This window comes from Solanum tuberosum, unplaced genomic scaffold, assembly GCF_000226075.1.
Source record: "Solanum tuberosum cultivar DM 1-3 516 R44 unplaced genomic scaffold, SolTub_3.0 scf00032, whole genome shotgun sequence".
NCBI lineage: Eukaryota > Viridiplantae > Streptophyta > Magnoliopsida > Solanales > Solanaceae > Solanum > Solanum tuberosum.
This window is the reverse complement of record NW_006238958.1, coordinates 453,142-469,365: the sequence shown is the minus strand read 5'-3', so window position 1 is coordinate 469,365 and position 16,224 is coordinate 453,142. Positions and strand designations below refer to the sequence as shown.

Here is a 16,224-nt window from a genome sequence, read left to right as displayed (position 1 = left end):
CTAAAGCTAACATGCCTTAGGTTTAGGTCATTGGCTTTCCCACATGCACTGTGCTACTTAGTCATGCATCTCAATAATGCATGGTCGTTAGGAGGAATCTCAAACAAGAAGGGCATTGATTGCTAAACAGAAATGCTTCAACTGATAAATCAATGTTTTATGTTATTCCAAGTACAATTTACCAAATTAATCTAAAACGATTTCTCGAGTTACAAGCACCAAATGCATATGGCTTTTGAGAGTAACTTCTTTTTCCAAGCTGAAACAAGGGGCAAAAGTCTTAACTACAAGCACTGACGTACCGATGCTATCCAATAAGTTTGGTATTATTTGGAAGGGCAACAGCCAATATCCATGACTATTCTCCATACCTGCTCACGGGGTAAAATAAATCTCTGGAAAGCAAAAAAGAGAGAGAGTTGCTTGGGCACTAATCTCATTGGACGATGCTCTTTGCAGCTTTTTCAGGGAGAATATTATCAGGAAGTACAAGCTCGGGAGGTGTTTCACGGACAACACCAATCATAGAATCATATTCCTCATCACGTTTGGCATACTTCTTACGAAGCATCTTTTCAAATTCAATTTCGTCAAAGGACTTGGAATTCTCAGCTGCATGGACACGAGCAAGGTTACAGTAATTGGTTGCTGACTGAGCAATGAAGGCTATCTCTTCATCAGTTAGCTTCCTCAGAAACTTAGCTGGATTGCCTGCCCATACCTGTGTCATATAGATTCACGATTAAATAGTGAGAGCAGATTAAGCCTCTTAAATCATAACTATTTGCAGAAGAAGCCAATCATAATGTGGCTTAATGCAGAGTGTTAAATCCAGTAATTCACCACACTGATTCATAATGGAATGCGAACAAAAGATGTAACTTGGTAGACTTGTGAAACATTTGACAGTCTTAAACCTCCTTGAACCCCAATCCATAGTTAAGACACTGGGATAAGTCAAATTTTACAGGAAAATTAAATGAGTCAAGTTATAAGTTGGGTGTCAAAGTTTCGATCCCATATCCACAAAACTTATGACTTTGCAACATATAAGTAACACTGTTGTATCTGACCTATTCAGAAAAGCATAGCAAACAAAATATTTAGAATTGCGTAAGGAGCTGCTTTCTCCAACCACTCTTTTTCTTTATGACAAAATAGACTTTACCTTATCTGTGTAGCGGTAATAAACTAGGAATTTTGAAGGCCTAATTGCAATGAAGCTCAGATAGATAAGGGCAAGTTCCCTATATGATAATACAGTATTGCCAAATGCAATATCTAATATAAGACAAAATCCAATCATGTCCTCAACATCTTTACATCTCTCTCATATCCAGCATAGGTGGGCCAGAGAGTGAAACCCACAAAAGAAAGAGAAACTCCATACACGTATTTTAAGAGGTGAGGTGTTATTGCTAGCAAGCAGCAGCAAACATAGGTATCTGTCTCAAGAGGAGAGTAGAACACCTCCATGGAATTTCATCCATTCTACCACATCTTTTAACAGCGGACTTACTGTAAATAAATCATTGGTGATGATGAGGGGACTACTGGATACCTACCTCTCCGGAGGGAATCCTTGTGTTCTGTTTCACAAGGGATCCTGCAGCAACCATGGCATGTTTCTCTACATGAACACCATCAAGCAGTGTGGCTCCCATACCAATGAAGGCCTCATCCTCAATGGTGCAGCCATGTACAACAGCACTATGACCTACAGAAAGCTGAAGTCACTATCCATAAAACCAAGGTAACAGATGCTAAGGCCGGACTTGAATACTTACCAACAGTGACATTGTTCCCTATAATGGTGGGCAGCACCTTTTGACTTATGTTTGATTTGGCCACATGAACAAGGGAGTTGTCCTGTATATTGGTGCCAGATCCGACACTGATGCTGTTAACATCACCTGTAAAAGAGAAGGCACATAAAAAATTTAAATACTTCAATATAGCATGCAAATACAGAAATTTCTTGCCGACTAATAATCACTACACAAAAAATAATAATGAAGTTGTGCTATCATTAATTATTAGAAATGATTAAATACACCCCCACGGACAATCATATTTGTAATAAAAACCCAAAATAAAAGTTGAATTTCACCTAAGTGATTAGTTGCAAGAGCTCATATACAAGGGGAAGGGGAAACCCACCTGTTGAAATGGGCCATGTATGAGAAATTTCAAATTTCCCTAAACAGGTAGGACTGGGATGAGAACACCCTTACAGCACCTCACATTTTCACTGATTATTTATGTGATAAGAGAAGGTATATGTACTAACACACTATACATAGGCATATGTAACACAGGTTTTAGGGTCCTTATGTACAAATTAAAACAAAACCACATAAATGGTATTTCATGCATTTAAATTTTCCAAAGTTCCTTTTACATTCTAAAGTGTCTTGTGGGAACTGAAAAGAATAATATACTATCAAGGAGAACTGGAGAAGGGAAGAGGAGAAGAGATTTCCTACATCTATCCCAATGAAGCGTCTATCAAACCGTTGCAATTGATGTTTGACGGCCAAAAGAAGGAAAAGATCTACAGAAATTGGGTTTTTGATCTGAAACTAGTGACTCAAGCAAGAAATTGTTCAAGTTTCAAGAAGCTCCCAAAATAACATTTCATTTGCTGATCATTTTTCAAATAGTTTGTTCTAAATTAAGAGGAATTGAGGGAAGAATATAGAAGGCCAACAAGCAACAAAAGATTAACTCTTATTTGCCAATGGATAGCGTGCATCATACCAACTTCACTATTTTATGCACTAGAACAACGGCGGAGTCATGGAAACATGGTCAAAACTACTATTACTTGAGAATCAAAACTGCCATGTAACACTTGAACGTACCATCCAACAATAACAATGTTGTGATAAGATACTTACCTCTTAGCACACATCCATACCAAATAGATGAATTGCGTCCCACATGGACGTCTCCAATGACTGTGGCACCTGGAGCTACAAATACATCCTTATCCACCACTGGAGCTTTATCAAAAATGTTCATAAGAGTCCGATGCCTGGACACTGAAACATAGAAGGTGTAACTAACCAAGCTTAAGTTCAAATTTGACCACTTAAAGGAGTCTAATTACTAGAAGGAAGGCTACATAACAGACATTTTTTTTCTTTTAATAAGGGAGATGGTGTTTGAGAATTGTTGTATGAAAGATCAATGAGGCATAACTGGTGCAATTCATATGAGAATAAATAAATATGACAATAATGCATCACTTAATATCATTTATTTTAAAAAAGATAATGGATAATAGTGGCAATAAAGTGGATAATTGTTCAAGTTACATATCACATCCTGCATTCCTGCTCTTAGTAGGCATATTCTATGTTTTAGAAGGGAGAGTGAAGCAACTAGCATAACAATCAAGTTCTCAATTCATAATGGAAACCAGCAAGAAATCCACCCAAAATTTCACTTCAGGCTCCTCTTAAGTCAACAACCAACTGATAAAAATGGACCTTGGACTTAGCGTAACCCTAAAAGTTAGCTCATAAGGAGAGGATTGTCCAATTACTTCTATCTTTTTAAAAAAAGGAGAGGATTGTCCAATTACTATATAAGGAGACCAATTTTACATCTCACAATCAATGTGGGACAACGTAACACTCCCACACGCCCGAGCCTGTCAAAGGGAGTATGGACACCATAATATGAGGGTCAAATAATGGATGTGTTTGGCTTTGCTATCATGATTAGGAGTGCATCTTACACTTAACTCAACCCCAAAAGCTAGCCATGAGGTGAGAATTGTCCAAGATATAAGGAGATCAATTCCACATCCCACAACCAATGTGGGACAACTTAAACCAACTTTGTGATCCATCCTCCATCTCAAGGCACAACTATTTGAATCAGCAAAATACTTGGTGGGCATATAAACTGCCTAATGCACCAATAGTCCTTAAAAATCTGCTTAATATGCAGCTGGAATAGGTTGAGTTAATGTCATTAAGCAAATGGGTTCTAAAGAAAGTAGCCAACTCTACTCACTTTTGACAGGTTCCTTACATTGATAAGAGATAGCACCACTTATATAAGCGTAAGTGGTGCTATTCAGACAAGAATGAACCATCCAATGCATATTTTGCCCTAAGTAAGGTCTAACTTGCTCTCTCCTGGGATACCCTTAAACAACCAAACAACTTTTGGGGATGGAAGGGTCTTTGGTGTCTTAACAACAACCAAAGAGGCTAATCGAAATCCTAACCATGAGTAGAAGGGGATTGATCAAAAGGACCGAGCAAATAGGTTTGTCACATAAGGAAAGGTTCTTCTAAGATACCAGCCCTGAAGGTAATCCCCTGTGTTTCTTATGCTTTACAAGAACAATTCTAACATTTTACATCTTTCATTCTCTTGTACTTCATTTGCACTTAGAATCAGTTACCTAAAGCTACTGAACATAGAATTCAAATAAGTATAAGATTATGAATACGCATTACAATCCACTCCAAAACGCCTTTTTCGCCCTTTCCTAGTTCTTTTTCCTAAAGCACAACTTCATAGGCACTGGACACCCATTTCAAAAGTGCAAATCTAAGAACTCCAATAACGACCTGAAGAAGACAGGAGAACTGGGCATTCACAGGACTTCGTTTCACATTCTCAAGAAGAATACTACTTGCACTAATTGAAGAGTCACACAATGTTTCTTCCACTAATTTTTTTTCATATAGAAGTTGCGACTTACAGTTTATTTTTGTTCAATGTATAAAATATTTATGTAATTTCTAAATGTCTTCCCTCACACTGAAATCAGATGTTCTAACCTCCACACTCCAAAATATACCATTTTCCCCCAAACGAGTATTAACTAGGCCCAACGGATTCAATGCAATAACATAAACAATTGTAGATGTAGAAGAGACAACAATATCATATTGAAACATTGGTAAATAAACGTATTAACTCACAACAACTTCAAAATTAGGATCAATTCCTTAATGTCCTCACATTGAAAATCAGATGTTCTAACCTCCACACTCCAAACTTTACCATTTTTTTCCTAAACAAAGAGTACTAACAAAGCTCAACGGATGAAATGCAATAACATTAACAAGCATAGAAGCAATAGAGACACAAGGTAAATAAGCTTATTAACTAACGGCAACTTCTAAATTAGGAACAATTTCTAAATGTCCTCACACTGAAAATGAACATCAAATATTCTAACCACCACACTCCAAACTCTTATCACTTTTCCCCAAACAAAAAGTATTAACAAATTAGGATAAAATGCAATAACATAAACAATCATAGATGCATCAGCGACACAACATCATATTCAAACATCGGTAAATTAAACATTGTGGAGGAAACGGGAGGTGAGATCTAGGGTTAAGAATAAGGAAATTACGGTGTTCCTCTATGTGGGAGCTGCCTTGAAGGCGATTTCCGACGCGATCAAGAGCTTTGCCGGTCGCTCGAACGATGGATCCCAGGGAGTAAATTGCTTTCCCAAGGGTTCCCATTTTTTACCTCCTCCTTCTTCGTTTAGCCCTCTTTCGATCAGTGGGGCTGTGCAGTCAAGGTGTTTGTGTTATTGTGGCCTAGCAAAAGAGACGATTGAGTGAGAAATGAAGGCTTTCACAGAGTAATGGTAGGGCAGAATAGTGAATACCACATGCCTAGGGCCTCCAAAGGGTAAATTTGGAAATTAAGTCAATTCATTTAGAAAAATTTAAGGTTTTTCTTAATTCCAATTGAATTATTCTCCCAAAAGATAGTCATAGAAGTAATCTATCAAAATATAGAAAGTAATTAAATTAAAGTAAATATGGGGTCCTAATGGTCATTGCTCAAATTACAAATAGAAACAAATCATATTACATAATCGATAATCTGGCTCTAACGCTACGTTATAAAAAGTAAAAACTCAAATATTTTCTTCGATAAAATAGAACTCTACAGGAGTCGAACTCTAGAGGAGAAGTTGTTTCTTAGAGTTGTATGCTCTCTCTATCCCTATTTACTTGTCAAATATTTTCTAATTTGATTTCCCTTTTTACTTGTCATTTTTGACAAATCAAGGAAGAACAATTTTTTTCTTTCTATTATACCCTCAATTTAGTTGCATTGAGTTAATGTATTTGAAAAATATAGTGAAGTAAATATGATTAAAACTCTACTCCCTCCGTCCACAATTGTTTGTCAGGGTAAGGTTATGCACACCCCTCAAGGAAAATTTTAATACAAGGTGTAATTTGACTAATATAACCCTACTATACCAAGAATACCAAAAGTACCACATAACTTTTCAATTGAACTACACTATCATTAAGGGCAGAATTGGAAAAAAGTGACTAATTATTTCTTGATTGTTTAAATTAACAATTAATCTTGGACATCTATTTTAGTATACCTGCCAAACAATTATGGACGGAGGGAGTATCAATTAATAGGAGTAATGATAAAATCACTGTACTAATCAATAATCATATTACATGATTAATAACCCGACTCTAATGCTACTCATAAAAAGTAAAAAAACTCAAATATCTATTGGTGCATGTGAACTCATGAATTCTTCGAAAAAATATATATTTTATGTACATATTTTCTCTCTGTGTCAAAATTGTATGTTCAATTCTCATTTAAGTCTAAACTAACATAACAAAATGGGCCTAATTTGAAATTTTCGATATTATAGAAATGGACGTTAGAAAGCCAACACATGCTGCAAAAATTGTACTTTGTGCTTTAACTAACCAATTTCTCTTTACTTTTTTTAGTTTTACAAAAAGATTGTTGACTATTCTGCATCTAAGAAGGATCCAAGTTGTTGGTGTTGAGGTTCCTTGCTCTTGGAGGCCCGGCTGCGGAGGATTTTGGGGAGAAATCAACTTTGTTATCTGATGACAAAATGTGAGATTGAACCCACCCTTCTTCGTAATGAGGGTGACAACTTCCTAACAACCAAAACATGGAAAATAACAAGATTATATCATCATAGTATCTGACTTTTATTACAAAATGAGTTTATTTATACATATTATACACATTATTTAATTTCTAGTAGTAGTTTGGAATACTTTATTATCATCAATTTGATTAGTTGATAAAACATGGCCAGCTAAGTCTTACCTAACTACTACTACTACATAGTTTTGCTACTATATATATTAAAATCCTTCTTTCATTGTATTTCTGAAAATTCTCCATCAAATGAGTGGAAGAACAATTATCTTGATTTTATTTTTTTGGGCTGTTCTTACCATTGTTACTCCTATTCTTGTACGTTTATCAGCTACTGCTAAAGCCAATGGGGAATTTTTTGTTATCAAACACACAAGTAAGGATATTGTTAAAATCAGGAATCTAAGTAGCTCAGTTGGTTGGCTATCTGAACTTTCACCTTATTGGTGACGGTTCGATTCCCCCACCTTCTTGTTGTTGATATTTTTAAAATGTCTCATCACTTCCTAGTTTTTATATGGTCTTATGATCAAGTTTGAAGTTATTAGTCTCTCTTTTTGCAGGTGAGCTAAAGGCTGGAAAAATGATGGGGTTGTTGCCAAGGAAGGCGCTACACATGGACGACGAGGCTATGGGAGATGAAAATGTTGTTAAGCTATTTTGCTCGGATACTTCAAAAATGTGGTCGTACCTTTGTCAGTTCCTTTAAAAGTAGTGTATGTTTGGAGGATCTAATACAAACATGAGTGACATTTATAGAGGATCCGAGCAACATAGTTTATAAGGTGTACAGGGGGCCAATGATGAAGAGTGAAAAACATCATTTTGGTTGAAGAAATTGAGTACCATTATTTCAAATTGTTAAGGTAACCCCACTTGAGCATTTGAGACATGGTGGTGCTTGCATTATTTTGGCAAGGGATGGATGGACAAAATATTATTTGGTGTATATATATATATATATATCTACAGAAGGTACAACAACAATTCCATTTATTATATTACAGAAGCAATTGGTCAATTCTTTTTATTCTATTCAACTTTTTTTTTTTCATTTGTTTTTCCTTTCTCATATAACGATAATGGTGGATGTGTAATATATGTATAATATGTGTATGATCGTGTATAATTTATGTATACTGACTAAAAAAAGTAAACAGTAATTTGCTTGGCTTTTCGCGTAAGTATCATGATCCATTCTAGAATGAAGAAGCATATTCTTCCTAACAAAAGTTAGGTGAAGTGGGAAGGTTTACCTAACTGGTATGGAAAAAGCAGTGGAGTATGACTAAAGCATGAATGATAATGTTAGATTGGTAGGGTAATAACTCATCATGTAAAATCATCATACCAAATTGACAATATTTTCCAATCACTATATATCCGCTCATCAGCTATTTGATCGGGATACTATTACATAGGTTCCTAACGGAATTCTTTAGATTTTAAGGCAAACGATCCGTGGATTATGTTCCATACGATACTTGAACTCATAAGAAAGCTAGAGAAAACTGAAATGAGTGAGCCTCATTTATAAACAGTAGAGAGTCCTCTTTGATTGATCTTTATTGACAACAAGACTCTTTCATATTACATCACACCTTAAAATCTGGTACAAGATGGTAGAGCAACAATGTAAAAAGTAAAAAGACGCGAATGTATCTTCCGTTTTCTGTAGTTTCATTATAGTACTACTCAGTATGGACAGAAAAAACAGACTTAAAACATACCATTCAATGTGTCTCTGATGACATAGTTAACAAGCACTCATACTTCCAGATAAAATGTCTGATAACACTAGATCATCTAACAGTTTATTTGAGTGATCGAAGACATCAAACGTGTGGTTTAGACAAAGTGGCCAATGTACTCCTCCACGGTGGTGTACTTAACATCTGGATAAAGTTCTGAGGCCTCAACCCCAAACGATGGCTCAATCTCAAAATTGGTTTGATCACCCTTCACGAATGTTGAGTGGTTGATTGCTAGTACGATATTGATTGGCATTGGAGATGCTGCAACAGTATGCAATATACATTGTCAGGATTACCTATGTTAAATTGAAAGAAACAGTAGTCTTGACTAAATATGAATGATATAAAGATTACTGACTCTGGATGTCTTTGAGAATTTGCTCCTCTGGAACGTAGATTTTCTCGAGAGTTTTACCAATCAGTTTCTCCCATATAGCCACAAGCTCGTTGAACGATAAGGTGTTCTTGGGAGGCCTGATGTAAAGGGACTTGTTCAACATTCTCGGGTCATCAACAGCCTTAATGGTGTAGGTGCCAATGTCATGTTCTTCATTGAATACAGCTGCAGACAAACAGAAACAAAGCAGAAAAAAAGTAAACAAAAATGAGACATTTTGTCATGAACTTGTTCTGTTGGCGCACGTACCACATTCAAATCAATGGAGTCACCACCTAAGGATTTTTTCTTGACTTACCCTTAACAATTCCATCTCCGGTAATGATGACTTTGTCTCGAGGAGGAGCAGTGGCTCCTGGCTGGACCAAAGTTGCTAAAAAATAACCAGCAAAACAGTTGCATAAGACATAAGTATAGGGAATTTCTGCAGCCTCAATAGCTCTTCGGATTTGGGATTTCACAGCCAATGTAGACTTTATTGGCTCCACAGCGTTCATCTCTTCCTAATTTGAGGCATTTACGCGAACTTGCTGCATATTTCTGTCATACACTTGGTTATGCAGATCAAGATGTTCCACTAGGCCATGTTAACAATTAGTAATCTAACTCATTTTATAACCTTAAATCAACGAGACGAATACTCCCTTAATTGGAGGCTATGTTGCTCGGACTATCCAATTATGTTGCTGAACCCATGTTGGATCCTCCAAAAATACACTACTTTTGGACGATCCAACATGCAACCATCAACATTATTGAAGTATCTGAGCAACATAGATTTAAGCCAAATTCTCTAATTCAAATGTTTATCGATAAATTCAAGAATTTTCATCAACAATTACTGTAATCAAGATCCCCATACTCCATTATCCCCTCTGTCCCATGTTGCATACAGATAAATAAGATCCCTCCATCCTTAACCAGAGGTCTCGAGTTCAACCCCGTTTCGAAAAACAAGAAGTAATTAACCTTAATATTGCCAGCTTCTTTGATAGCATCAATGATCTTAACTTGATCAGCGGAATTGCATTGCACCAACAGTTGATATCACCAGATCCACTTGTTTTATAGCCTTCAACAAACTCTTCATTTTCTTTAATATTAACTTCTAATTTATTTCTCTTCTTCTCCACTCTTCCTGCAAACTCACCACACCCATTACACCATTACTAACCTAACCTGCACTTTCATTTTACTTATATCTTGCTTCTTCCAAATCACTACACCACCATTGGCAAAAAATATGAGTGAATCTATTGACGAAAATATTAAATCGATGAGTTCAGAATATTAACTATTAATCATTCCATGGAAACGATCATGAACAAGATTTAGAAGAGCTTGAACTTTTTCTTAAAATGCATCGATAATTGCTTCGCTAGATGCTACCATAGGTTGACAAAGCTTGTGGGTTCTCCGATAGCGTAAATAGGCAGACGGATGAATTTTGGGATTTTTAAAGAAGAAGTGGTATAAAAATTGAATTTGTTGATGAATGTGGGAGATGTTCACTTCATAGTGTAATGTGCCAAAAAGAATGGGAGAAACTTGAAACGATACGTTCAATACTCATTATTTTTTCAATATATATAATTCATAGCATAATTATAGCTTGAGTGAGCTCCAAACAAAGATCATAAAATGTGGCCTTCTAAAAAGTAAACAGTAAATCTGCTCGGCTATTCGCGTAAAGATCTCCACTTTACTTAAGAAAGGATCATGATCCATTCTAGAGTGAAGCAGCATATTCTTCCTAACAAAAGTTAGGTGAAGTTGGAAGGTTTTCCTGGCGTATGACTAAAGCATGAATGATAATGTTAGATTGGTAGGGTAATAACTCATCACGTAAAATCATCAGACCAAATTGACAATATTTTCCAATCACTATTTATCCGCTCATCAGCTATTTGATTGGGATACTATTACATAGGTTCCTAATGATCCGTGGATTATATTCCATACGATACCTGAACTCATAAGAAAGCTAGAGATAACTGAAATGAGTGAGCCTCATATATAAACAGGAGAGAGTCCTCTGTGATTGATCTTTATTGACAACAAGACTCTTTCATATTAGGGTGACAATTTCAGCCCATATTAACGAAATGAGTCTATTTTATTCATATTTAATGACTTGGATCACTCATATTTTAATTGGGTAAATATGGGCTTCAAGCTATATTAAGAGTCTCTACAGATATGATCAAAATAGATAAAATATGGATAGATCACTTAGTTTTCACTTTCACTCAAAATTCTTAATTGTGCTAAAAAATAAAAGAATTTAAGATTAATTTTCAAAAATTCAATTAATTTTCAAACTTAACTGAAAAAACATTTATTTTTGTTTTTGAAAAACAAAAAAAAATTTAAGGGTAGGTTGGTGGAAGGGAGGGGGACGGGGGGAGGGGGTAAATTTTTTTTTTTTTTGAAAAACAAAATATTTTTTTTTGTTTTTGGAAAACAAAAAAAAATTAGGGGTCGGTTGGTGGAAGGTGGGGGGCGCCCCGGGGAAGGGGGTAAATTGATGTCATGAAGTCCCAGTTCACTTAGTCAAGGAAATATGGAGAGGTTTTAAATGTGTTAGAACCATTTTACCCAAACCATATTTGATCAAATCCATATTTACCCATATTATATTTGGGTGGATTGTAATCCAAACCATTTTTGTTCAATCCATCCAAATCCGATCCAATCCAACCATTTGCCACCCCTATTACATAACACCTTAAAATCTGGCACAAGATGGTAGAGCAACAATGCAAAAAGAAGAAAAACGCGAATGTCTTCCATATTCATTATAGTACTATGCAGTATGGACAGAAAAAACAGACTTAAAACATACCATTCAACCCGTCTCTGATGACATAGTTAACAAGCACTCATACTTCCAGACAAAATGTCTGACAACACTCATCATCTAACAGTTTATTCGAGTTATCGAAGACATCAAACGTGTAGTTCAGACAACGTGACCAAGGTCTCCTCCACGGTGGTGTACTTAACATCTGGATAAATTTCCGAGGCCTCAACCCCAAACGATGGCTCTATCTCAAAATTGGTATGATCACCGTTCACGAATGTTGAGTGGTTGACTGATAGTATGATATTGATTGGTATCGGAGATGCTGCAACAGTATGCAATATACATTGTCAGGATTACCTATGTTAAATTGAAAGAAACAGATGAATGATATAAAGATTACTAACTCTGGATGTCTTTGAGAATTTGCTCCCCTGGAACGTAGATTTTCTCGAGAGTTTTACCAATCAGTTTCTCCCATATAGCCACAAGCTCGTTGAACGATAAGGTGTTCTTGGGAGGCCTGATGTAAAGGGTCTTGTTCAACGTTCTCGGGTCATCAACAGCCTTAATGGTGTAGGTGCCAATGTCATGTTCTTCATTGAATACAGCTGCAGACAAAAATGAGACATTTTATCATGAACTTGTTCTGTTGGCACGCGTACCAAATTCAAATCAATGGAGTAATTTTTTTCGACTTACCCTTAACATTCCCATCTCCAGGAATGATGACTTTGTCTCGAGGAGGAGCAGTGGCTCCTGGCTGAGCCAAATTTGGTATGAAATAACGAGCAAAATAGTTACATGAGACGTAAGTATAGGGAATTTCTGCAGCCTCAACAGCTCTTCGGATTTGGGCTTGCACAACAAATGTAGACTTTATTGGCTCCACAGCATTGATCCTATCGACATCCATAGCAAACTCTGAAGGGAAGAACCTCTGAATTTTTTTTAGCACAAGATAATTTAGCTCTGTGAAAATATTTGAAGTTGAAAATATTTTTTTTAAAATAAGCTTTAAATTTATTTTTTCAACAAAAAAAATTGTAATTTGAAATTGGAGGAGAGTTTTGGAAAATGTTTTTCTTAATTTTTGAAAGGAAGTCATTAAAACGATTTTCAGATTCTCTAGTGAAATATTCTTCCAAATTTGAGGCATTTACGCGAACTTGCTGCATATTTCTGTCATACACTTGGTTATGCAGATCAAGATGCTCCACTAGGCCATGTGAACAATTAGTAATCTAACTCATTTTATTACCTTAAATCAACGAGATGAATACTCCCTTAATTAGAGGGTATGTTGCTCGGACTCTCCAAATATATTGCTGAACCCATGTTAGATCCTTCAAAAATACACTATTTTTGGATGATCCAACACGCAACCATCAACATTATTGAAGTATCCCTACGTAGATCCGCCCCTAATCACATCTGACCTGTTTCATTTTTCGCATGTCATCTCCTAATAAATCTACCAATCGAATCCAAATTTTACCCTATATACATTAATTGAGGGACTTTTAATATTTAGATGATTATTAGGGGTGTTCACGGGTTGGTTTGGATCGGTTATTGGTCAAAACCAAAATCAAACCAATTTAATCGGTTTTAAAATTATCAAAACCAAACCAAGCCAAATATAATATACATTTATCGGTTTGGTGATTATCGGTTTTGGTTTGGTTTTGTTCGGTTATTCGGTTATTAACCATACACAAAAATAAAAGAAACAATTCATTTAAAATGTGAAAAAAGTGACAACAATCCATTCAAAACGAAAAATAGTTAGAATGACTTAAATTACTAAATTTTCAATCACTAAATTTACTATCAATAAAGCTTTAAAATTCACTATATTGGCCTAGAAGGAAGAGACAATAACATTTTCAGTTCCACAAAGAATTGACAGACACTCATATACATGAAATCAATAAGATAAATGTTTCATCTTGGGCATTTTTGCTTTCAATAAGTAAATTATAAAGAAATTTTAATGAAAATATGTATAAGATCTTTAATATTGTTTACAAAAATAATATATTGTATATTAATAAAATATATGTATATAATTCATCGGTTCGATTCGGTTATTTCTTCGATTTTTTTCGAATAAAACCATAACCAAACCAAATACTATCGGTTTTCAAAAATCTAAAACTAAACCAAATCAAACCCAAATAAAATCGGTTTTATTTTATCTGTTTGGTTTGGTTTTTCGGTTTGGATCGGTTTTTATCCAAACTGTGAACACCCCTACTAAATTACTTTATTCAAGATCACCATCATCCCCTCTGCCCCAAGTTTACACCCTTAACCAGAGGTCTCGAGTCAAAGCCAGTTGTGAAAAACCAGAAGTAACTAACCTTAATATTGCCAGCTTCTTTGATAGCATCAATGATTTTAACTTGATCAGCCAATTGCATTTGACCAATAGTTGATATCACCACATCTACTTGTTTTATAGCCTTCAACAAACTCTCATGATCATACAAATCACCCTGTTCAAAAAACAAGAAACTAAAATATACTTGCATATACAATTTATTAACAAATGCACCATATAATATACATACATTAATAATAGTGACACCCAAATTCTTGAAATTCTCAACAATTTTTCCCTTAACAGGATCAGAAATTGTGGTCTCCCTAACTAAAGCAAAAGTTGGGTGTCCAGATTTTGCACTTGCTTCCACTACAAATTTACCAATACACCCTGTTCCTCCAATAATCAAAACTCTGCTTTTCGCAGCCATTTGATAAAATAAAACTTAAAGATTTTGAGTTGAAATTAAAGAACTTTCTCAAGAATTTATTAGTTGTGTTGTTTTGTGTATAAAACATGCTAAGGCAACATCATTTTATGCAATGAGGTGGGGAGCTGTAATTACCAAAATGACCTTGCTGTTCCAACTAACTGTCTTTATGAATATTGTCTTTGCTTCCTTTGAGGTGCATCAACCTACTACACTGGTCTATTTTTATTTGTTCACCATTTACATGGTATGGCCAATAAATACTTTATTTTATTATATTATTCTTTAAATATACAAAATTTAGTATTTTTAGTGCCGTAGATATAAATTATATACCTTCAAAACATCCAATAAAATCAAAATGATACAAATAAAATTAATAGTTTCTATGCAAAAATAACATGTATAAAATGTAGTGACTAGTGCTGACCATATTAAATATGATTCCAAATCATGTCAAAATCATGTCCAAATCATGTCACATATGATTCCAAATCATGTCCAAATCATGTCAGATATGATTCCAAAACATTTAATTTTTGTATTTAATTTAATTTCTTTATCCGATTTTTTCTCTCTCTCTCACGCTTAGTAATTCGTGCCATATTTTGTGGAGTGCTATTAGGTAGTACTCCATTAAATTTATCAAATATTCTCTCTCCTTAAACACCCACATTCACACGTTTGTTTATTACTCCTTCTGTATGACACTTTTCATTTTTCGAAAGTCAAACAATTTAAGTTTGACAACGAATTTGCACATGAAATCTTTAAATTTTATTTAATGTATAACCTTTTGTCATAAAGGGATAAAATGAAGGTAGTAGTAGTAATTGACAAGAAAAAAAAGTTAATACATAAAGGCTACTCAAATAGATATATCATGTAAAGCATACAAAAATTCACACCGTTAAAGGAGTCCTCAATTAATTTCTCGCTGAAATGGAACCACCACGAGCATCTTCGAAAATCTATTTTTTTTCCTAAACTAATCTAATCAAACTTAAAGGATCTCTGCTTCACCTATGATTTCCCCCCGTATTGCATAATATGGAGTTAATATCTCAAAAGGTCACCCAACTTTGAGAATTTATCTAGCAAAGTCATTGAACTTTGTTTTGTATCAATAAAATCACTAAACTTAGACATTTCTATCAATAAAATCACTCAATCAAATTTATCACTAAAAAAAGTATTGGCATAGCAAAATAATTATTATTTTTATATCATATAAATATGAATCCCACAAATAACTAAAATTAAAGAAATCTCATTAAGAATTTTTCACTTCCTCTCACAATTTTTTTTTTTAAAAAAATAAATTAAAATGTATGTCCAAACACAATTTTAAATTTCAAAACTTATTTATCAACAATTTTGAAAATTAATTTATTCAAGCTTAAACAAATCTAACGTTAGCAAACAATGGAATTACAAAGGAAAAGTAAGATCTTTACCTATTATATATAGCAAGAAACATCTAAATAAATTACACGCTAAAGAACTTAATTAGTAATAATACTTACCTGTTCTATTTTGACATTTGTTTATTGTTTTTCT

The 16,224-nt window shown here is 34.6% G+C and overlaps 3 protein-coding genes and 1 long non-coding RNA gene across 4 annotated transcripts; 1 reads left to right on the top strand and 3 right to left on the bottom strand.

The window, feature by feature from the left end:
• Positions 1-99: 99 nt before the first annotated feature.
• LOC102597275 (gamma carbonic anhydrase 2, mitochondrial-like) lies at positions 100-5,674 on the bottom strand. Its single transcript, XM_006341896.2, has 5 exons — positions 5,393-5,674; positions 2,901-3,044; positions 1,788-1,913; positions 1,566-1,717; positions 100-721 (listed from the first exon to the last, which is right to left on the bottom strand). Exons 1-5 carry the CDS (start codon positions 5,505-5,507, stop codon positions 437-439), a joined length of 822 nt encoding a protein of 273 aa, XP_006341958.1. The 5' UTR covers positions 5,508-5,674; the 3' UTR covers positions 100-436.
• Positions 5,675-7,188: 1,514 nt separating this feature from the next.
• Positions 7,189-8,050, top strand: LOC102597044 (uncharacterized). The gene is made up of 2 exons (XR_366906.2): positions 7,189-7,327; positions 7,515-8,050. It is a non-coding gene; the product is annotated as an uncharacterized lncRNA (long non-coding RNA).
• A 431-nt stretch (positions 8,051-8,481) lies between these two features.
• On the bottom strand, positions 8,482-10,184 carry LOC102596386 (isoflavone reductase-like protein). The gene is made up of 3 exons (XM_006341894.2): positions 9,401-10,184; positions 9,064-9,267; positions 8,482-8,966 (listed from the first exon to the last, which is right to left on the bottom strand). The coding sequence occupies exons 1-3, from the start codon at positions 9,597-9,599 to the stop codon at positions 8,800-8,802; spliced, it is 570 nt and encodes a 189-aa protein (XP_006341956.1). The 5' UTR covers positions 9,600-10,184; the 3' UTR covers positions 8,482-8,799.
• Positions 10,185-11,868: 1,684 nt separating this feature from the next.
• Positions 11,869-14,753, bottom strand: LOC102596717 (isoflavone reductase-like protein). The gene is made up of 5 exons (XM_006341895.2): positions 14,482-14,753; positions 14,272-14,406; positions 12,608-12,845; positions 12,313-12,516; positions 11,869-12,230 (listed from the first exon to the last, which is right to left on the bottom strand). Exons 1-5 carry the CDS (start codon positions 14,662-14,664, stop codon positions 12,052-12,054), a joined length of 939 nt encoding a protein of 312 aa, XP_006341957.1. The 5' UTR covers positions 14,665-14,753; the 3' UTR covers positions 11,869-12,051.
• Between the last annotated feature and the right edge of the window lie 1,471 nt (positions 14,754-16,224).